At 35.7% G+C, this 21,938-nt stretch overlaps 3 protein-coding genes across 5 annotated transcripts in view; 2 read left to right on the top strand and 1 right to left on the bottom strand.

Annotated features, from left to right (window-relative positions):
• LOC135634740 (CAAX prenyl protease 1 homolog) overlaps positions 1-7,891 on the bottom strand; it is a 30,589-nt gene extending 22,698 nt beyond the window's left edge. Inside the window, exons 1-9 of one of the 2 annotated variants that reach the window (XM_065145289.1) lie at positions 7,720-7,891; positions 6,265-6,412; positions 5,995-6,079; positions 5,821-5,916; positions 5,250-5,315; positions 5,033-5,131; positions 4,839-4,952; positions 4,396-4,506; positions 2,048-2,110 (exon numbers count right to left, since the gene is read on the bottom strand). In XM_065145289.1, the coding sequence (XP_065001361.1) occupies positions 2,048-2,110; positions 4,396-4,506; positions 4,839-4,952; positions 5,033-5,131; positions 5,250-5,315; positions 5,821-5,916; positions 5,995-6,079; positions 6,265-6,412; positions 7,720-7,750 (813 nt within the window). In that variant the 5' untranslated portion in view covers positions 7,751-7,891. The remainder of the gene's footprint in view (positions 1-2,047; positions 2,111-4,395; positions 4,507-4,838; positions 4,953-5,032; positions 5,132-5,249; positions 5,316-5,820; positions 5,917-5,994; positions 6,080-6,264; positions 6,413-7,719) is intronic. The other variant, XM_065145290.1, reaches the window with a different exon arrangement.
• A 3,301-nt stretch (positions 7,892-11,192) lies between these two features.
• LOC135635771 (uncharacterized) lies at positions 11,193-12,069 on the top strand. The gene is made up of 2 exons (XM_065147077.1): positions 11,193-11,675; positions 11,824-12,069. Exons 1-2 carry the CDS (start codon positions 11,233-11,235, stop codon positions 11,924-11,926), a joined length of 546 nt encoding a protein of 181 aa, XP_065003149.1. The 5' UTR covers positions 11,193-11,232; the 3' UTR covers positions 11,927-12,069.
• A 5,683-nt stretch (positions 12,070-17,752) lies between these two features.
• Positions 17,753-21,828, top strand: LOC103979495 (protein FATTY ACID EXPORT 4, chloroplastic). 2 transcript variants are annotated; one of them, XM_018823301.2, is made up of 5 exons: positions 17,753-18,108; positions 18,219-18,283; positions 19,314-19,401; positions 19,535-19,653; positions 21,585-21,828. In XM_018823301.2, the coding sequence occupies exons 1-4, from the start codon at positions 17,823-17,825 to the stop codon at positions 19,642-19,644; spliced, it is 549 nt and encodes a 182-aa protein (XP_018678846.2). In that variant the 5' UTR covers positions 17,753-17,822; the 3' UTR covers positions 19,645-19,653; positions 21,585-21,828. The 2 variants fall into 2 exon arrangements, with proteins under 2 accessions (XP_018678846.2, XP_009393942.2); XM_009395667.3 differs by lacking the exon at positions 21,585-21,828 and having other exon boundaries at positions 19,535-19,799.
• Positions 21,829-21,938: the final 110 nt, after the last annotated feature.

The following is a 21,938-nucleotide window of genomic DNA, read 5'->3' on the forward strand; positions in this document are numbered from 1 at the left end:
GTCAAAATCGACCCTCATCTTGTAAATACTCCTTTTTTAGGGCATAGCCAACGTCATTTTGGGCTCAGATTAATAACAACAAATATGGGAAAGTAATGATTTAAATAGGCACTCAGGAGCTCGCCTAAGCGCTCGGGCGAGGCGAGGCAAGACGAGGCCCAAGCACCTCGTGTGTGGACCAGGTGGCACACTTCAATGAGGCATTGCCTGGGCGCTTGCCCGAACCCAGGCACTAGGCGCTTCAGGCGAGCACCCGGTTCAATTAAGCGAACCAAACCGATTTTAGTCTGATTCGATTCGTAGTTTCTTACCTAAAAATCCACGCTTCACACTCGTACGACCTCGAGGAACCCTAGCGCTACTTATGCCTCCACCATCGATGCTTTCTGCCATTACCTCCGCCGCAAACGTACCAGACCAAGCCTTCCTCTGTTGTCGACGGACGAGTCTAACGACCCTCGTAGCTTCCTTATACTGTCACTTCCTTCCACCATCGAGGGAGAGGACCGCAGGTTCCTCCGCGACAGACGGACGCCCTCTGGAGCTTCCGTCACTGCCGCTACTACCATCTGCAGCTTCCGCCGTTGTCGCTGCTGCTGTCCATAGCTTCTGTCGTTACCACTGCTGCTATCTGCAGCTTCCCTCGTTGTCGTTGTTGCTGTCCACAACTTCCACCACTGTCGTTCACAGCGCTGCCGCAACTATCTTAAACTAATCCTCCGCCACTGCTACTTTCACCCTCTATTACCATTAACATTCCCCCCCCCCCCCCCTCTCTAACTTTAAGTAATATACTATTACAGTATAATTTTAATTTAATATCATATTTTTTATTTAAATAATTATATTTTTAATTATATTATATATTTTTTACATTTTAATATTTTAGAGAATTTTTTTCTCCCCCTATAACTTTAAGTAATATACCGTTAACAGTATATTTTTAATTTAATATCATATTTTTATTTAAATAATTATATTTTAATATTTCAGAGTGCCTCGAGCGTTTTGGGACCGTGGCACCTTTTGACGCCTAGTGCTTTGATCACTGTGAAAAAACATACCCTTTGAAAGTTGGATAAAGAAAGGAGCCTACAAATCTAACGGTTCCTAGTAAACACAAGGCATGGTAAATGAAGTTGACACATCAAGAAATAATTTCAACAGCAAAGTGGAATTCACTAAGAGGTCAAAAGATGCCAAGTGTTTGTGTACTTCTAATCAAACTACTGAAAAAATGTCATGACATTTAAGTGTTTCCACTTAACCTTTCACACAGGAAACAAACAATGGTTTTACCAATAATGTCAACAAATACTTATCTTCAGAAGCTTCTCAAAATCAACATGTTCAGAAGACAAAAGAACGTCGCAGGATTTTCATGATAAACAAATTTGAATAAATTCTTGTATACAGCAGCATAGCACAAAACTAAGATAATGAGCACTTATAAGTTCTTGACAAACAATGTAACAATGTGATGTTTAGTTTGAACAGTTCTGATACAGAAAAGTTATATGTTCTGATACAGTATTGATGTGTTAGTACATGCCTAACAAAGGGAGGAAAAAACATTTAGAAAAATATGTGGACAGTGGGTGGGATGTATGTGCAAATGAAGCTTATATGTTCTAAGCTAAGATGTGGGCAAAGTAATCCCAGACCTAAAAAACAAAAGGCTTTAGAATTTGTTCAGTTGCGGTAAGCAATCCAGACAAACTTTGCAGTGGCTTACGTTATCAAAGGAGCAAATTGAAGTTTGTCCCGTGTTCATTATAAAGGAACACTGTTTATTCCAGTACACCCATGAAGACAAATGTATCCTTAAAAAAGGCATATAACTCACTACATTCAAGAACATATAGACACCTGTTTACACTACAAATCCTTAGTCATTTCTCAATGGTTACCATGTAGCTCCTTTTGGAAACAGTATTATGTACATGGTCTTTTGATCATTTCTTAGTCACACCAAAGGATATTGGCAGCAGTAAAAGTGCACCAATTTTGTAATTAAACAAACATTAAACATCAAATCAGAGCAAACCTGCTGAATCAACGTGTCATAAAGAACAATGCGTTTGTTGTTGAAAAATCCATACATATATGCCTGTTGAGTAGAAAAAAACATAGACAACGGGTAACACAAATGTAATAAACTCACAAAATATATAGCAATGAGAAATCATTCAGGGAAATTGTTAATGACAATGTGATAAAATGATAAAACAGCAGTAATGACATTTAAATTTCTGAAACCACTTCTATTTCTGTTAATTATTCTAAGTTGTTCCAGATAAGCTCTGTAGCATAAAGAAGGCTTAATATAAACAAATGAGAAAACAAAAAAAAATCCAGAAAACGATATGACAATGAAATACATCATCCAAGGAGCACTATTGATTGGTGAGTAGATCTTATAACCTATAGGTTTCAGGTTGTTCATATACAGCACCAAATAAAAAAACAAAGTCAAACAGAAACTTCTAATGTAACATAATAACAACCTCTAATGTAACATAATAACTTGCAATTTGAAACTGTATGAAACATCAAACACTTCATGTGCCGGTTTCTTTTTGAATGCTGTGATAGTTTCTAGCTATTACTTTTATACATTCATGCACTTTTATGAACATTATATCTCTATTGATCAAGTGAATACCTCAGATGTTGGAAAGAAGGCCCTATTATATAGGCAAAATTCATGTGTCCCCTTTTATTGAAGAAAATGAGACAGCATTAAGGAAAGGTTAACTTGTTCCCAACACTGACCGAATCATTTAACAACATTGCTCAATCATAGAAGAGCTAAGTGTTAGTGCCCATCTAACAAATATGACCTAGGACACATTTCATGGCATTTATTCAGTCCCAGATTGCTTGAACAGAACGCTGAAAAGCTTGAAAACAGAACCACTTCGATATGTATTAAATTATCTAAACACAGATATTGGGAAACAGCACTAGATAGTATTGCTGCAAAAGCCACTATCTGGTTGTTCCTGCAATTTAATCAGACAATTAAATCTTGATATCTGGAACCCTTAGATGAAACTTAGCAACAATACCACAGCAAAAGAGAGCATAGAAGAATCTTACACAGGAATACATATTTTTTTAGCAGATTTATCTAACGACCCTCCTTATATAATTTGTTTATGCAGTAAAACGTAGCAATACTTTCCAGTAAATCACAGAATCAAAGAATTTACAGAGTTGATACTTGATAGAAAACTGGCAATTCTCAATTCTTGAGCTGCTATATATGGCTTTTCTGACTGATGCAAGTTGGTTGTCATCTTTTAAAGACAGGGCATCCAAATATTGCCAATGTACGGCTAGTGTTCAATCAAAGAAGAGCTAGTGTTTAAAGACAGGGCACATTTCATGGCATTTATTTAGTCACAGATTGCTTGAACAGAAAGCTGAAAAGCTTAAAAACAGAACCACTTCCACAGGTATTAAATTATCTAAACACAGATATTGGGAAACAGCACTAGATAGTATTGCTGCAAAAGCCACTATCTGGGTGTTCCTGCAATTTAATCAGACAATTAAATCTTGATATCTGGTACCCTTGGATGAAACTTAGCAACAATACCACAGCAAAAAAGAGCATAGAAGAATCTTACACAGGAATGGATATTTTTTTAGCTAACTATCCTCCTTATATAATTTGCTTATGCAGTAAAACCTAGCAATACTTTCCAGTAAATCACAGAATGGACGAATTTACAGAGTTGATAATTGATAGAAAACTGGCAATTCTTGAGCTGCTATATATGGCTTTTCTGACTAATGCAAGTTGGTTGTCATCTTTTAAAGACATGACATCAAAATATTGCCAATGTACAGCTAGTGCGCATAAAAGCACTAAGCACCATAACCACTTCCCACCAAAAAATTTCTTCATTGTAAAAAATGCATGACTAATTACCATACAAATACTAATAAATATTTCCCTTAATCTATCACCATTGTAAAACACAAAACAACATATTGATCAAGCCTAGGAATAACAGAACCTATATAAGATACCAAAGTTCCGATGTTACAGAATGATAAATTTTCCACCATTGGAATCAATGTGTCTGTCTTTCACAATGAAAGAGTTCATCTCGAACGATACATATCTGAGTTAGGCATGTACTAACATCAATACTGCCCATCTTTGAAGATCAAATGAGAATCAATCAAAATTCGTTGTGTCACAATGATTAGGTTTAGTCTTCACACAGCTTCTTTTATTCAATCAATGATTATTGTTATAATAAGAATAAGCAGCAGAAATATTGACATTTAGAGTGACGTAGCTGAATAATTTTATCAATGAACAAGATAAAAAGAATGCCAGGAGTTCAAACTTCTAAAACATAAGAGAGGATTGCTCACATTGCTATGGCTTGACCTCGTAGATCCATCAACAACAAAAAGTTTCTTTAGAGGGAACTTCAGTGAGGCTGCAAGCTTCTCTATTTTCTTCCTGAGCTCTCCATCAGGAAGCTGTTCCAGATTATTGCATAAAGTAATGGAAAATATTATGTAGTGAACTAAAGAGTATGGAATCCAAAAACTTTTGCACAACATCACATCAATTTAAATACTAGGAAAGAGAAAGGCCCCCCAGAGATGAACATGTCAATTCTGATTGGTGGATGAAAAGGCGAGAACTTTTCTGCACTTATGCTTTTTCATCCACCCAGTGCAACCAGATCATCATGTCATGCCATCTCTGAGGCTTCTTGGACCTTTTATAAGAAATACCAAATGAAACTAGGCACAAAGTAATCAATATAGCGACAAACAAGCCACTGATTTTACAACAAAATACTCACAGGAGTGAACTTATTGAACAGAGGAGCTATGAGAATGGGATATAGTGTCATCATGACAAGGGAGAGAACAAACATAAAAGCCCAAAGATATATAGCCAGATATGGACCTCCTTTCTGCAGCAATACAGATGAATGTAACTCAATCAAATACAGGTAAGCATGAGCAAAAATCTGACAAATGAAAAGGTTTTAACCTGAACTATGAAAATAATTGCAGACACAATTGGGGGGCCAAGTAAGATGGAGAGGCAAATTCCCTTAAACATGTCCCTGAAAAATAGCCATATTGTTTGCTGCAGAAGAGTATTTAGAACTAGGTTATTTCCATTAGCATGTAAGTTTTGAGTAAGTCAGGATATCAATAAGCATCCAGCTAAAAAGGTAAGAAAAGCCAATTGAATGTGGACAAACTTTGTTAAATCCATGGCGAGCCTCGATCACGAATGTAGAATAAAGAGAAAATGGCAAGTCCGTTATCTGCATGATGACAAGTCCATCAGAGTTAGAATTTTTTGGTAATAAAAGCTGGCTTTATACACACAAAAGTTAATCCCCTAAACAATAGCAATTTTAGGAATAGTATAATAGTAAATAAAAACAGGCAGTTTAAATTTGATATCATGTCAAAAGTCGAAGCCAATTAAGTTTTAATATATACAGCAAACAGAGAGAAATGTCTATTATACTATTACTAAGAGAGAAGTTAAGAGAGAACTTTTGATATCATGTCAAAAGTTAAGAGAGAAGTTTGCTGGTACATATTTTCCACTAGTCCTAGTTGGAGACAAAGCAAACACTGCAACATGCTATGATGACGTTGGTGACATCCAGCAAACTAATTGTTTCCGAGATATGTCTAACATATAAGCCATTGAAACCAATGACCAATGTCATTCAACCCATACCTACATGAACCTAAACAAAAATAAATAAATATGAATCCAGGGAAACATATTAAGAAGTCAACTAGTGTTCTCTATACCTGTGACCAAATCATAACACCAGCTAGAAATGACAGTGTATGAATAATTTCATTTTCTGCATCTAGGCCCAAGTATGCCACCAAGTTTCCAGACAACTGCAGTGAAGATTGTAATGTAAATGAGTCACATATAAGAGAATAGAGATGTATAAGAAACTAAGACTGCTACTTTACCTTCCAAAACCAAGGTAATAAGCCAAAATACAGAATTGCAGTGTCCATCAGTATGGTCACAGCTTCATGAATGAAGTGAAAGTAGCTAAAAGAAATAAGCAGACAAAACAAATTTAATCAGAAGATACAAAAGATCTAGCTAACACCTGAAAATTTTTCACATACAAGAAATTTGAGTTTTAAATTATGGACAATGCCATAATACTGAAATACATGCAAGTGAACAATGTCCATCAGTTATCAAAATAATCAGTTTACTAGGGAATAGACCTTTTATCAATGCTATAAGCTCGAGCTTTTTCAAATTTTTCTCGACTAATTACCCCTTCCAGTGGCTTAGGCAAGTTGGGTAGCTTCAGAGCTGCATGTTGCCGAATGTCTAAGTATGTTTCGAACAAGTACATGAAGATCATAAAGCCTGCAATAAATGATGCCATCAATCCTCCAATTTAAAGATTAGATTGAAACTTCTTCAGAAGTAACTAAAAGACCACCATCCTTACTAGAATATTGGGCAAATACTTAAATACAAAATTATAAATAATAAACTACCTGCTTCAGTTATCAAGAATTTCCATCATACAGGAAAACAAAGATCCAGAACAAACATAAATGACCTTGAATACCTCAATTTTCCTCCCAGAGAACATCCTGCACTGCTGGTTCTTTTGCAAATCACCAATTTCTCATGATCAAAAAGATATCTTACTGCTAACCACCTCAGTGCTACCTCTTTCTGATAATGCGATAATCATGTAAATAGACTCCTAGGTCAGTTTCTCTAGTGGCATAATTTTTTCACCTAACTTTCAAAGAATCTTTTTCTTTGTTCACTATTGACGAATCCGGAGCTCACCTTCGTATTACTGACGCAAAAGAAAATGAAGCAAAACCAAAAAGACACTCAAAGAACTGATACCGCTTGTATACCAAACCCAGGAAACGAATGTTGATGACGAGAGGTGATAAGCAGCAAAAAGAATTGAACGATTACAAGATTCTTGATATGGGTAATCTCTGAGATTATTAGGGAGTGCCTCTTTTAGTCCCCGCTCAACCCTAAATTCACAAATCATCACAGCAGAAAAGCAAGAAGAAGAAGACAAACCCCAAACCATCAAGAGCACGAGGCCACGCATGAAACGATGGATCAACAACACAAACTTACGACATTACGAACCAGACAAACCAAACGGATGTTGTCACCAGAACAAGAAACGATTTCAATAAAAGAATAAAAGAAACGAAAAGCAAAACGAATTCACCATTTTCGCAACCAAAAGAACTCAAGAAACGAGGAAGCAAGAACTTCGTGGTTACGAGATCAGGGCGAGAAACAAAGAATCAGAAGCCTAAGGAACCAAAGCAAAACCCCTCGCAAGATCAACAGAGACATAGAAGGAATTCACCCAATACCGCTTCGAGGTAAGCGAACGCCATCCGAGAAGAAAACGAAGCAAAAGAAACAGCCACACTTACCAACATCACCGACCAAACAAACCAAATTGGATGCCGTCACCAGAAGAACAAACAAAAACAACAAAATAACAAAAGAAAAGGGAAAAAACGAATTCACCATTTCCGCAACCAAAAGAACTCAAGAAACGGAAACAATAACTTCGTGATCACGAGATCAAGGCCAAAAACAAAGAATAAGGCATGGGAACCCAACGAACCGAAGCAAAAACCCTCGCAAGATCAAGAAAGACGAGAGAAGGAACTCACCCAAGACCGCTTCCAGGTAAGGGAACGCCATCCGAGAAGCAAAACAGCACAAGCACGGGACGTCGCTGCTGCTACGAAGCAAATGCGTGAAGGTTAACGCACGAAAGGAGGTAGGGAGGAGGAGGTTAATTCGAGGGGAAGGAAAAAGGTTGGTCCCGACGTTCTAAGGGTTATAATCAGAAAAGAGCAAACCAGAGACCGTGCTCACCCAACTGTGAAGCGAGTGAGCCGCAATGATCGGACCGAGTGCCGGACTCGGGCATCACATCGTACGAGACGGGCTTGGATTATTGAGATAGCAGTGTCATCGAATCAGCCCACACGACTCTGATGGGCCGTATCAGGTTTCCACTTGGTTCTTTTGTGAATTGGCTGCGACCCGTACAATGATGTGGACTCGAATCTCCAAGCACGACTTGGTTCTTTTCTAGGGACCGATATACTCTATGTTCACTAGTCATGTATATTATGAGAATATCTTGATTTTGAATAATCACAAAAATATTCTATTTTGATATAAGTAATTATAGACATTCTGTTATACGAACATATCGAGCGAAAGAATCTACAAAGGACAAAAGCATGGAGAGACATTCGGCAAAATCCTTGTATGGTCAAACTGAGTACAGGATGAGATGAATAACTTAGTAACAAAAATTAGGAGAAAAAAACATCATAAACATTTAGGGAGACCTCCTTTTATAATATGAAAACAGTAACGTTCAAGCTCAATTTTTTATTATAGGTAATTATACAAAACATTTGATTTTGATATAAGATTTGATGATGACGTGATAATTGAAAGGATTAAACTTGTATCTCATTTATTTCCTTTCATCGATTAGGATGATGAAGTTGTTAGGATCTTAAAAATATTAAGAGGGGGAGAGGGAGTGAATTAGTACTTTCAAAAAAAAATTCGATTTGAAAGTTTATTTGATGAAACTCATATAAAAAAAATAGTCAGCAATTAAATCAATTAGTAATAAAAATAAAAATATAAAAAATATATATATATAAATTAGATTTATAGTGGTTGGATCATTCCGACTTATGTCCACTCTTTATTTCTTTTCCCTCGAGACCATCGATTTTTACTATCGATCTTCTTTTCAATAGATGAATATCAAGTATTCTTACTATAACCATTTCTCCTTTTTATAAACTCACGAGAGAATATTTATACTTTTCTTTTACAACAAGATCTTACTCCTTCCTTGTAAAAACTTCTAAACTCAATGATAAAGAGACTTAACACTTTAAAAGAATTTACACACTTAAAATCATAAATTTTTTTCATGCTTTTGCAAACAAACATTAAAGGGGTATTTATAGACCATAAATGATTTTAAAATAAAGTCAAAAATTCAAATCCAAGTTTTTAAGATACTGGTGGTACCATTGCTTGTATTGGATGGTACCACTACATGAAATAACCTAGAAGATTATGTTTTGGTAGTACCACCGCTGACCCTAGCAATACCATCATCGGATTTTTCGGAAAAATATATTTCATACTTTCTAGCTCATAAGTGGTGCCATCGTCTAGCCCAACCTCAAGTAACTGAATTGGTCTTTTAATAGGCACAATTCAATCTTGATTCAGGCCCAATGGGCTCCTAATCAAGTTGGCATAGTTACACCCAAAACCAACTCAATTAAACACTTAAACTACTTCGATCAAGACAGTAATTAAAATCATGAAGCCTGCATGTCTAGCATATCATTAATTCATTCGATACTTCGTCCAAACTTCTAGCACATCGTCTTCTCTTTCAGCATATTGCATGATCCATCGACATGTTGACCTCATGTAATATTTGATTTTCCTAACGCAATATGTGATTCTTTTGGCCCGATGCTTAAACTAATACTACAAAGTTTATCATCTAGCACAGCGATCAATTCTTGGACGTGAAGTTCAATCTCTAATATGTTGCTCTCTAGCTTAGATTCTGTCTCAATGATTCAAGTATTTTATCGAAGTTTCTTCTAATAACTTATTTTAAATGCTCATTAATTTATAATAATATCAGATTTCATCTTCAAAATTCAGAATTCAACTGAAGCTATATCAAACTTCAACCTATCATTATAGTTAATTATGAATTTTTATCGTCCATCTAGAATGCCAATTAATTATGCGTTTGCTGCACAAGTCCTCCGAATTAGCAGCTGCTGCCAATTGGCATGCGGAGGTTTAGCGCAAATGTTGCCAGAGTAGCAGAATCTCATGTATTTAGCAAATGGCATGTGCTTCGTGTACGAGGACAAATGGAGACATTGATGACAGCATCTCTTATTCAGCATATTAATGGAAGCTCTCCTGGTCCTTCTTTTCCTGGTCTGCTCAGCCTTCGAAGGAGGCTTCTCGTGCCATTGACGTCTTCCAAAGAAAGAAGCTTCTGCTTCAGCTCGTTGCCAATTCCGACCTGCGGCCCACCTGCGTCGCCTCTCCACTCTCGTCCTCAGTCAAAGAAAAGATTAAAGTGGGAGAAGAGAGAGAGAGAGAGAGAAAAGTATTCTTTAAGCCTTTGATTAATTCCAAGACAAAGTTGCCCAACCTATGCCAACTATAGATTGCTCTGTGAATCTTCCCTCGGATATTTCGTGCTTCATTGTCACTAAAACTAATCATATTAGAAGCTTCTTTTCAGAGGTCTGCTTCGATTTTCTGAGGATCAAATCTTTCAATTCCATGTGTTTCTTCCTCGGATTAATGTTTTCAAGCAAATTATTTCAATTTCATATTTTAAGCAGACTTATTTTGTATTCATATTTCAATTTCAATTTCAATTTCATGTGATAACCCAATCAAATTAGTTTTCAGCAGACTTATTTTGTTAATGTGGGTGTAAAGACTTCATGCATGTGATGAATACTTGTTTAAGATTTTGCAATTAATTTGTCATAAATTTATGGATACAAAGACAGAGAAAATGAGAAAATAATATATCAAAGAGACAAGTGAACGGGTGATGGCTTCATTTCTAGAATAGCTTCATTTCTAGAATAGCTTTCTAGTGGTTGAGAGAACAAGAGTTGATGGACTACCATTTTACCGAGTCGTGTTTTAGCCCTTCAAAGATGGTGGCTTCCCCCCCCCCCCTTCATCTTCAAGGTTGTAGGGACATTTAGACAAGTCTTCTAACTGAAAACACACCCACAAGAAGAAATATAAGTCTACACCATATCCCTAAATCTCAAAGCATCTCATCTGACCAACTGTAGTGGATCCCTCTTCCTAGTGTTATTTTATTTGATCATGACGGAGACATCATTATTTTCAACCCTCACACATAACGAGAGCTTCTAGATCAGGTCTCATAGACTACCAGTCAATCTATCAGTGAACCATCAATAAATAAATCCCCAACCAAAAGGAACATAATGCATACTGCAATCAACGAACACTTCGATATCCTATAAAGAGAGGAAGGTGACATGCACTCGAATTAAAAGGCATCCTGAATAGGTAGTTCACCAAGCAATACACCCCTCTTCTTGAAAACCATGCTGAAGGCCAATTTAGGGGCTGTCAATCCAATCCAGGGAGCTCTTTGGTTTCCTGGCAAGAAGATGGATGGCTATGTGGCGGCTCCTCTGTCAGCAAGAGCACTTGAGATCGCCAGGAGCAGAGAACAACTCCTAGCCCTCCTGCGTGATCTCCCGGAGTCTGAGCACGAGCTCTCCCTCACCGACCTCGTCGAGGAAGGATCTGCTGCTGCTAGTTCACTTGTGAACGAGAACACATCTCGGCGCGAAGGAGAGCTGAGCAGGAGCACGGTGATTAAGGAAAGAAAGAAGAAGCGACACAGCAGAAGTAGCTTTGGCAGCAGCGGTGACGGTGTGCTTCTGAACTTCTACGTGCCGACATCCTTGGCACGAAGCATCACCACGGCGAGGCCGATCGGTGGCGGGACTTTGGCCACTGCAACAACAGACTGCAACAAGAGGTAAGCAAGCAAGCTTGTGATTCTACTCATATATTGTTCTTCAAATCTTCTTGGTGAGTTTGGCTACGCCACTTAGATCGACCAATTTCTCTAGAAATATTGATAATCATTTTAAGTCTTAATTTTCTCCTGATGTTTCCTTTTTCAGGAGTTTTGGATGTTGGTCCGCCTTTTGGGAGCGAGGGAAGAAATCAAGGAGCCAGGAGCTTCAAAAGAATGCGTCGAACAGGATCAGTCATAGCTTTTATTGACTTTCTGACAGTAAACTAAACCTTGTTGGGATCTTATTTCCCACCATTTGGTTGACTGGTAGGCTTGGAGTTAGTGTTTGTTGACATATGATGTTTTATCCCTTCTGGATGCTTTGCCCTTCTTTGACCTGAGCTGAAGAAAGATGATGCTTGATTCTTTGTGCTCCTTAATTTACAATAGCCCAAGATTGAAGTCTAATTTTAATGCAGTTAACACAGAACTGCAAAGAAATCGAAGCAATGAGAAACTCATTAAATTTGTAGTTAACAAAGAACCTTAAAATTCTAAAACTGGGAACATGAAAAGTAAATTTTGCATGACTGTATTCAGAATTAAATCTATTGCAAGGTAATTAACTGTTAAAACAGGCAGTGCATGCATTCCAAGCATCTTTTCCTACATACAAATTAGACAAGCCATGACTAATGCCATCTTACACACACACACAGCTGCAAGGATCTTGATGGTAACCTCCAACAAAGCCTAGCAAGAAACAAAGGTTTGCACTAGTTTACAGTCTTTTCACAAAATAAAGAGAAAAAGGACCTCAACCCTAACCAGATGGTGATGCTCTAAGCCCTGTTTCTCTTCCCTGCCTTTTCAATTACTGGAATATATTATAAAGTCTTCCCAATTTAATTCTCATGGACAATGCCTGATATTAGTTAGGGCTAGTACGTAAATAGCATTAGAGAAACTTGTTACCATTTAAAGAAACCATCCTACAGCAGCCCACTAAAAATCTTTAACGTATAACTAATATATACAACATACAACCATCCTACCGCGCAAATGAGTTACATGCGCGCGTGCATACATACACACATATATATACATCTTAGGTTGCGAATACAAATCTGTCCACTTGGGTATGGATATCCATCTGGGATCATTTAAGAGAGATACGTACTGTCCGAAAATTTTCGATACTTCAAAATGGTAAATGATAGAACTCCTACAAGCCACAACCTGTTTCTATTCAAGCTCAAGTAAATATACTCCGCAACAAATTTCTCAAGTGATTGGTCTGAGACTAGGAAGAATGCAATTCTTTGCAAGCTTGTTTTGGTTGGATTTGAATGAAATCAAATTCTAAGACATCGTGCGTGTCATAAAAACTGAAAATGGAATATGACCCAAAGAATATAATTGTGGCCCTATGAGATAGCAAAACTTACTTTAGTAGTTGCGCCTCCAAGCTTAACTTTACCGAGACAAGGTAATAGTGAGCTCTGATATTATGATTAAAGCTCATTTTCAGAGGACTGAAGTTACATGCCTAATAGCATTGTAGAATTTAAGCATAAAATACATTTTTAAGGAAACGAAAGAAAGCAGGATAAAGACCACTTTATATCGAGTATGCTTTCGGTCTTTACTAATTACACAAGATTCATATAAATGTGGTCTTTACTAATTACACAAGATTCATATAAATGTGAACATAGTTCGTATCCTTAGCCAAGATGACAGTATCACATGTAATGCAAGATACACGACACTTCTTCGTATAGTATTCTATCAATGAAAGCTTAAACATTGAGCATAGAAGAATGTCTTCCATATATCATCTTATTTAATTAAATAAAATATATTATTATTCTAATTATGGTTATCAATTAATTAAAAAAATTATTTATAATAAGATTTTTTATGAAATGATCTTAATGGGAGAGACTCTCCTGATTAACCTTATGCTCTTGCTTATAGACAAAACTTCCTAGGTTATTGTCTACATATAACATAATAGAGATTATTGATTTGTTTCTCTTTAGTCTATATTTTATTATTTATTATGATCTTATAAATAATAGAATGAGAGGAGAATGTGAGTTTAGTTCTTTTTGCATATATTAGTATTGGTATGTTCAACAAATCAAACTATGAAATGCATTTATAAATCAAATAAAGGTATTCTGAATAACATTGCAAGATACACATCCTAATCTTAATATATTATTATTTGATTTCATGTTTTGGTATTAAATTTATTTCATATAATAACTTAATTATAAATTTATGCTTATAATTGGTATCAGAGCCCGTTGATTTAAAATCAAATACCTTATATAGTAAAAGTTTAGATATGTTTGTATTATCACCTTTTACTTGCAAAAGGTGATCCGATCTATTTTGTTATTACGTTAGTCTTAGTCATCCACTTGTTGGTGATGAAGATTTCCTCGCCTATGTAGATGGTATTGTAGATTGATATTGATGACATTGCAGAGAGTCACGATCGAAGAATCTCGATTGCTAATATCGACTCATATTGGTTTTGGTGACGGTCAAGGGTGATACAGTAATAAGTTATTACTACTATGGGTAGAGATAAGAGGGTGTGGTGTGCCATATGCATTGTTGCGAGCGAAGGTGGTTGCACTCAGGGACACAACACCAAGATGGTTAGAGGCTCTTGTTACATGTAGTGGCTCTATGGAGGGCTATGTAGGCAACCGACAACAATGCTAGAGGTACTGTGTAGCAAGCGACTACTACGCCGGATGAGCAACCCACCCAACTAATGGCTGTGATGAGTAGAGGTGCCATTGTGATTAACGATTGGGCAATCCCTTAACAAAGGTAGCGGTTAGTGGTGTGACAATTATGTAGTAAGGCAATAGCCCTATTGGGTGTCACTATGGTGGTCGCGCCTAGTGGGCATATACGGTTAGGCATTAGACGATGGTGCTAACAACTGTAAGGCTAATGTCAATCCAATAAGGAGTGCCACGGGTGCCCTTGTGATTTGGTCCTAACTAATATTGAAAAATAATATTCATAATGGCACATAATTAAGAGATTTAGATAATCATAAAAAAAATTTATATCGAATAATTATTTAATGGGACAGGATGATATTATTTTGGATATCCTTGCAGTTGTGTTAATACCGAAAGGTAGCAATACTATTCCACAATGATGATTTCAATAGTTCATTATATTTTGGAAGTTTGAAGCATTAATATTATTTTATATTTTTGTTTTAAATGGTAATTCCATGCATTCTCATGCTTCTAGTGTCATAGTACTCTTGGTTCAAATTATTCAGAATAGTTAGCGTATGTGTAGTTTATATTAGGTGTATTAAATTTTGACCTAGCATTATTTATTGAAAGACTTACATAATTAATTAATGAAAGCACCGTGAAACATATTAACGAAATACATACTTGGAAAAGATCTAATAGTCTTAGTCTAATGTTTATAATAGTGATAATTGTAAATAATAGTAAGACTTCCTTACTATCTATAATTAGTGTACAAAGGCTATCGAAGACATTTAGATATGTTGATTAATCATTAATTGACATATTAATAAAAAAATTAACTACGCCTTAGTATGACGATACTCAAGCGATTCAAGATCTTCAAGATCACATCCTTATTATGGTCGATAAGGTTACAAAACTTAAAGTATTATGCATAAATGTGGATGAATTTTTTTTCGTATAATTCATTCTTAATTTTCTTAATTCTCAATTTGACTCATTCAAGATTCATTATATTATAATAAGGATAAATGATACTTGAATAAGCTGACTAATATATGTGTTCAGGAAAGATTCAGGTTAATATTGAAAAGATCTTATAATGTCTTAGCTAATACTTAGGAATATGATAACAAGAAAAAAAAGTTGAAGCATTATCCACCAAATAAATTTATCAAGTTTCAAAACGATAGGCAAAATAATAATAAAAAAATCTTCATAATAAAGTGATTCTTTTATACTGAGAAAGGACATATGAAAAAAAGACTACGTTAAATGCGAGACTCAGTTCGAAAAGAAAAGTATAAACATGATCTTTATATGTTTCGAATCAAATATTAAAGAGATTTCTTCTAATATTTGATAGATTGATTCTAGTGATTCAACTCATGTTATCAATAATATGTAGGGATTTTTTTTAACCTAAAAACTTAAAAAAAGAATTATTATAAGAAATCATCTTAAAGTGAAAGTAATAATAGTAGAAACTTATTGTCTATCTAATAGATCTAACAAACAAATATTATGTTTTACTTTTTTTTTTAAATTTTAGTTTCTCCATCTAGAATTTTTGAGTTGAGATATCATTTTTTTTAGTGTTGACAAACTTAGTATATTTTATGATTCAATAAAAATTGATATTAAAATTTTATATGATGGTTTATAGAGAATTATTCTGAATCTTGTGTTTAACGACCATATAATCAAATGTTAGATTAAAATATAGTTTTAATAATGAGAAATTTTTTGTCTTATAATATAAATGTTTGAGGCATATCTTAAAGAAAAGATTCAAAAGATTAATGAAGAATAATATTTTAGAAGAATTAAATTTGATTGATTTTGATATTTATATAGATTGTATTAAAGGAAAGCAAACTATATATATAAAGAAAAATATCACAGCAAGAAACTCCTTGATATTATTTTTACTGATATTTGTAAACTACTTCGTATTATTTATTTTAATGAAGAGAGATATTTTATTTTATTTATAAATAATGTCTCAAGCGGTCGATACTTCATTCTAAATAATGTCACCAATGGTTTCGCTTGGTTTTGCTCTAAATACTTCAAAACTATGTATCAAAAGATTAATCTTAGATTCTTTTGCTATATTTGTGTCTTCATAAGTAACTTCAAGTCTGTGCCAAATATCATATGTAGTTTCACATATAAAAACATGATTAAAATTATTTTTGTCTAAAGCACAAAATAAAGCGTTCATAGCTTTAGCATTCAAAGAAAATATTTTCTTTTCAAAATCATTCCATTCTTATTGGTTTAGAGGGTTTTTGAAAACCAAATTCAACAACGTTCCATAGATCAAAATCTATACAAAGCAAAAAAATTCATATTCGTGTTTTCCAATATATGTAGTCCATCCCATTGAACATAGGAGGATAAGTGATAAAGTGACCCTCTTGGTTGCTAGAAAAAGTTATTTAATCTCTCTTGGATTGTAAAGGCACTAAGAGGGGGGGGGAGAGAGTGTGGGAGGGGAGAGGGGGGAGGGGGGTTAAATTAGTGCTTTCGAAAAACTTCGATTTGAAAACTTTCGTTCGATGAAACCCGTATCGGAATATCGAGTTATTTCACACTCCTCTTGAAGGCGAGGCTCTTAGTGGTTAGGAAACGAAATAAGACCAACATTTAATTAGTCCCAACCACAAGGTCATAACACCATTGTATGTCTCGGTATAATAGTTACATCGATGGAGGTTAAGGTGGAGAAGTGGTTGCATGGGAGGTACATCCAGTGGTTGCCTGACTGCTATCAACATGGCTGAGGCAGAGGCCGAGGTCGACGCTAAGAGTATCTTACGATAGATCCTATAATCCAATCTCTCGAGCTCCAAATTAATTATGTTTTAGGAGTCTATTTTTTTCATAGAAAATAAGAATACAAAGAAACTAAAAAAATCAAAAATCAAAATAATTGTTAAAATTTTAAAGTATTTAATTCTTTTAATTCATCGTTAACCACAATTGTAGTGGCTAAGTTAAATATATAGGACGGATGGTAAATGAAATCGACATATAGAAAGAGATATATATAATATATATCCTATATTAAAATTTGAAAGGTTAAATATACTTTTTTAAACTTTGAAGAAATAAATATAAAAGATGAGACCATTTAATTCCTTTAATTGCTTTTATGCACAATTGTATAGGTCTTATTTAAGATATTATAATTATTATTATTTTAAGATATTACTGAAATAGGAGAGAATGATATGATGATATCAATAATTGAAGATTAAGGAATAATGACAGACTAATGACTACAGTAAAGACAAACTTCATTCTAACCCGTTTCACCTCCTACATGTTTCGTTCACTCCTGCCCAAATCCTCACCTATCACCGTCTCCGTGTGCGAGAGCGAAACCAATCGGTCCATGGCGTCGATTTCGTCGGCAGCTGCCCATCTCTCTCGCAGTCGTGGCCCTCTCCTCTTCCTCTCTTCGCCTTCTCCTTCCGCTCTCAATCGCCCAGCCTGCCTCCGTATCTCTTCCTTGCCGGGCGGCGCCCACTCCATAAAGAAGAGTAATGGTGCGAAGAGGTATGGCTGCTGCAAGATCCCCTCTCCCACTCTTCGTTGTAGCGCGCAGCTCCTTGGCGACCTCGCCCCCGCCACGTCCGCCGCCTACGGCACCCTCCTCCTCGGCGGCGGCCTCTTCGCTTGTAATTCATAATCCCCTCCCAAAACCGTCCTTATCTTCTCTGCAGGCAGTTAAATGATAATAACGCTCCTTTTTTCTTTTCCTTTTGTTTTCTCTTTCTTTCTGCTTCAGATGTGAAATCGAGGAGCAAGGGGTCCATTCTTGGAGGGCTTTCGGGAGCCTGCCTCATGGCCGTTGTAAGCACTGTGGTTTGCATTTTCACTTTGTTGTTCTTGGGTTCAGTTTTTTATGTTTTTTTCTTTGATTGCTTTCTTAGCTGCTACTATTGTCTTCGATTGTACTCTCTCTCTCTCTCGTTTCTCTCTCATCTGGTGGTAGAACTTAGGGTTTCAACAGTTGCAACAAACACAAGGAAAAAGGGGTCACCTTTGAGATTCTGCATCAAAATAAAGAAAGCATGCATGGCATGAAGAAAATGACTTATCCTCCTGAAGAATTTCATGGCAATTTCTTCTTCTTTGTTTTCTTTGCAAAGGCAAGTGGTAAAAACGAGATTTGATCCCAGGACCTTGCTACCAACAGTGAAGATCTCCACCAGCTAACCTCATCCGGTAAATTCCATACAATTTCGATAACCATCTTCTCCGGTGGGTTTATAGATATTCCCCTTTGGTCCATAGTCACCTTTTTTGCACGGTAATATACAAATGATGCATCTCCACTATTCATACTAGTGGATGACATTTCATTCATAGTTATTCTCTCATGCTTTGTGTTTATTATGATCGGGCTATGCTTCTTTCCACTTAATTCTATAAGTAATTTATCTTATTTGGCCTCTAATTTGGATGAATAGTATTGGTCATTATAATAATATGTTCATACTTGGTTTGTCATGTTGTCTGTGTCGTATTGGTTATGTGTGTGTGTGTGTGTGAGAGAGAGAGAGAGAGAGAGAGAGAGAGAGAGCAAGATTATGGACCCATATTAAGCATCATTTTCTCATAATTGGTTTTGTTGTGTATATCTATTGTCTCAGACCCCATGTTCTAGGGAGTTCTGTGAACTAGGTCATCCTTTTTCTTGTTCCAATTTTTGTGATAACTGCAACTACTTTTGCTTCTTGAAGCATGATCCACCTTTTGTTGATTTTAGAGCTGGTCCTGTTAAAAAACATGCTAGAACTTTCCTTGTGATATTTCTTATCCTCATAGTAAGTAAGATTTGTTGTTTAGTAACTATTACCACTATTGATTTTGCTTGTAGGCATATTATCTGATGCAATCACCAGAGACAAAGGAATTAGGTATAGCCATTGGCTTCGGATCAGCTTTTCTCTTCGCCTCTGTATTTGGTATGCTGTTTTGTCCTTGTTCATCTCTTATTTGGCAATCAGCCCAATTTAACTTTGGACCTCCTCCTTTGTCATGTTGGCTCATTGATATCAAGCTTGATATAACTTTTTTTCCTTCTTTATTTTGTCTTAGGTATACGATTGGTTGCCACTCGAAAATTCATGCCTTCTGGACTTCTATTGAGTCTTTCTGTTGGTGTGCTGGCAGTGTTCCTTTCTGCTTATACGCAAGCAAAAGTCTAATTTGCACAGGTTTTGTACTTTATATTTGATGTAGGCTTCACTTGGATCTTCATGAGTTGTACAACTGGCAGGATATTGGTGTTTCTCAAACCTATATTTTCAAGTTGTATTTGGTGTTCACCAATTGCATGATATCAATAAGTTTGTTGTCTGTATGAATTTTTTTCCTAAGAAGATTCTTGCAAGATCAATTTTAAGATACTATTGAGGTAAATAGTCCAGCATTACTAAATGAGTATTGCCTTTTTATTAAAAGATAGTCTTAAGATATGATGCTACACTGTACTAGGAATCTAAAGCGGGCATGACCTTGAAGGCATTACTAACTTTGATTTGGCCATCCTCAACCCCGATAAAAGATTGAACATATACAACAACAAGTCATACCATCCCAACAATTTGGGTTTAGCTACATGTATATTGTGCCATCATTGGGCTCTATGCAATGTAATATCTTTAATTAAATAAAAAAGTTAAAATATCTTTTTATTGTTTCAGGAAATCTTTTTGAATCTCTCTTTATCTCCTCATATTACTCAATTTAATTAATTCATGTCTAATCACAACATTTTTTGGCTTTCTTAAATATATTTGTACCATTTTAGATGATATTCTTTCATTTTATCATTTATTGGGCAGTACATGAATGCTTATAAAGTAAACATTTTTAATCTATCTTTTCTAATAACCCAACACATCCACCTTAATAAAGAAGATGATGATGAAAGCTTGAGCATTTGTGTCAAGAATTTTAGTCCAAGATTCATGTAAAGGTCTTATTGGCTACTTTGTTGTATAATTTGATTCAGACAAAAATACTGTAATATTCTGCTTTGTTGGACACATGTGGCCTTATATTTAAAACGTAGATAATCTGATAAATTGAAGTTCATTTTCATACGAACTGATATATGGACATTAAGATGGATAATAGAACATTGGTGTGGCTGTTTTGTAACTTGTTGCACTGCCTTCAATATTCACATCAATGTGAAATCTAAGATTGGAATTTCCTTATGTGGCTTAGAAATTTCTACAGTTGGCTGTAGGGTAGGTTTATGATGTTCATTTTATGGGAACTGCAACAGATTGATATGTGCTTATTAGCTCAGGTAGATTGAAATGTCAATCCTTCATGAGATCTGACCTAGTTTTAGGTTGGTTGTCAATAACCTGACACATTGGCTAATGTGTATCAGTCTTTAATCCTTAAAATGTGCAATGTCAGAATAAATTCTGCATGCTCATTGGCTAATGTGTATTAAGAGGTCAAAGATTTCTTCAGCAGGAGGCTTTATAAAGCATGTGACTGTGATTCCCCAGCTACAGTCTACTGTGGTGTCAATTCCCAGGTACTAAACGAGGTTCCCAACTTCTCAGTTATTGCAACTCGAGTGGACCTTACTAGTCTACCAAAGGGTTGCTATGTTCTTTTTTATGGTCACACTGAAAACAAAGGTGTAAACTGTGGATTCTTCAACTTTTAGAATCAATGACTTTGGTTTGCTTGACCTATGCAAAAGATTAAGAGGATTTTCAGAATCATTTTTTTTGCTTGGATGGTATTGATTGAGTCTGACTACTTTAGATTTCGTTTAATTTCTCAAGCAGCTGGATTATATGTTGTGGAATTCCTGATTTAAGTGTCTGTCTAGGCCATTGTCCTGCTCTGCTTCAAATTTGTTGCAAACCTACTCTTTAATATGGTTTCCTGCCTCCTGATACAAAATCCAAAGACTGCTCTGCTCTTATGATTTACTTGTTAGTTTGGTTGATGGTGAAATGTGATTTATTTCAGCTAAGATGCTTCGTGTGGCTGATCCTTTTTCTCATTTAGATTGATTCTTTCTCATGGTATCATCCTATTATCTTGTATGAACTTTTCTTGCCTCGAGTAATTAACAGCATTTTTGACTTAGATTTTGTCTTTATGCGATCAGGACAAATGTAAATACATCGTTGATTATATTTGTAGTAAATTCATAATGAGAAGAATATATTCCTCAAGCAGCGTTGAAATCTGAGGACGTCCTCCGAAAGCAAGATGTGGTTTATTGGAGCTGCTTATGAATGTAATTGGATCTGTACCAATTATCGTATTTATGTTAGCGGACTGAGATCTGACATTGATAGCCCACCTAGTTTGGCTTATTAAATCAATGCTGTGTTGATTAGGTTGGAGTAGTTCTGGGGGATATAAGGCATGCTAAGCTTTTATTGGTCAAGCTATTCATATTAATGTCGAATAGAAGAGAACCGAAATATGGTGTCAAAATAATGATGCTGGTAGTCAT

Source organism: Musa acuminata, chromosome BXJ3-4 (genome assembly GCF_036884655.1).
Source record: "Musa acuminata AAA Group cultivar baxijiao chromosome BXJ3-4, Cavendish_Baxijiao_AAA, whole genome shotgun sequence".
Classification (NCBI taxonomy): Eukaryota; Viridiplantae; Streptophyta; class Magnoliopsida; order Zingiberales; family Musaceae; genus Musa; species Musa acuminata.

Coding starts and splice junctions, on each gene's coding strand:
- LOC103979495 (XM_018823301.2), top strand. CDS start 17,823: ATGGCGTCGATTTCGTCGGCAGCTGCCCATCTCTCTCGCAGTCGTGGC. Junction 18,109..18,218: donor CGGCGGCGGCCTCTTCGCTT/GTAATTCATAAT, acceptor TTTCTGCTTCAG/ATGTGAAATCGAGGAGCAAG. Junction 19,402..19,534: donor TCTCTTCGCCTCTGTATTTG/GTATGCTGTTTT, acceptor ATTTTGTCTTAG/GTATACGATTGGTTGCCACT.
- LOC135635771 (XM_065147077.1), top strand. CDS start 11,233: ATGCTGAAGGCCAATTTAGGGGCTGTCAATCCAATCCAGGGAGCTCTT. Junction 11,676..11,823: donor ACAACAGACTGCAACAAGAG/GTAAGCAAGCAA, acceptor TTCCTTTTTCAG/GAGTTTTGGATGTTGGTCCG.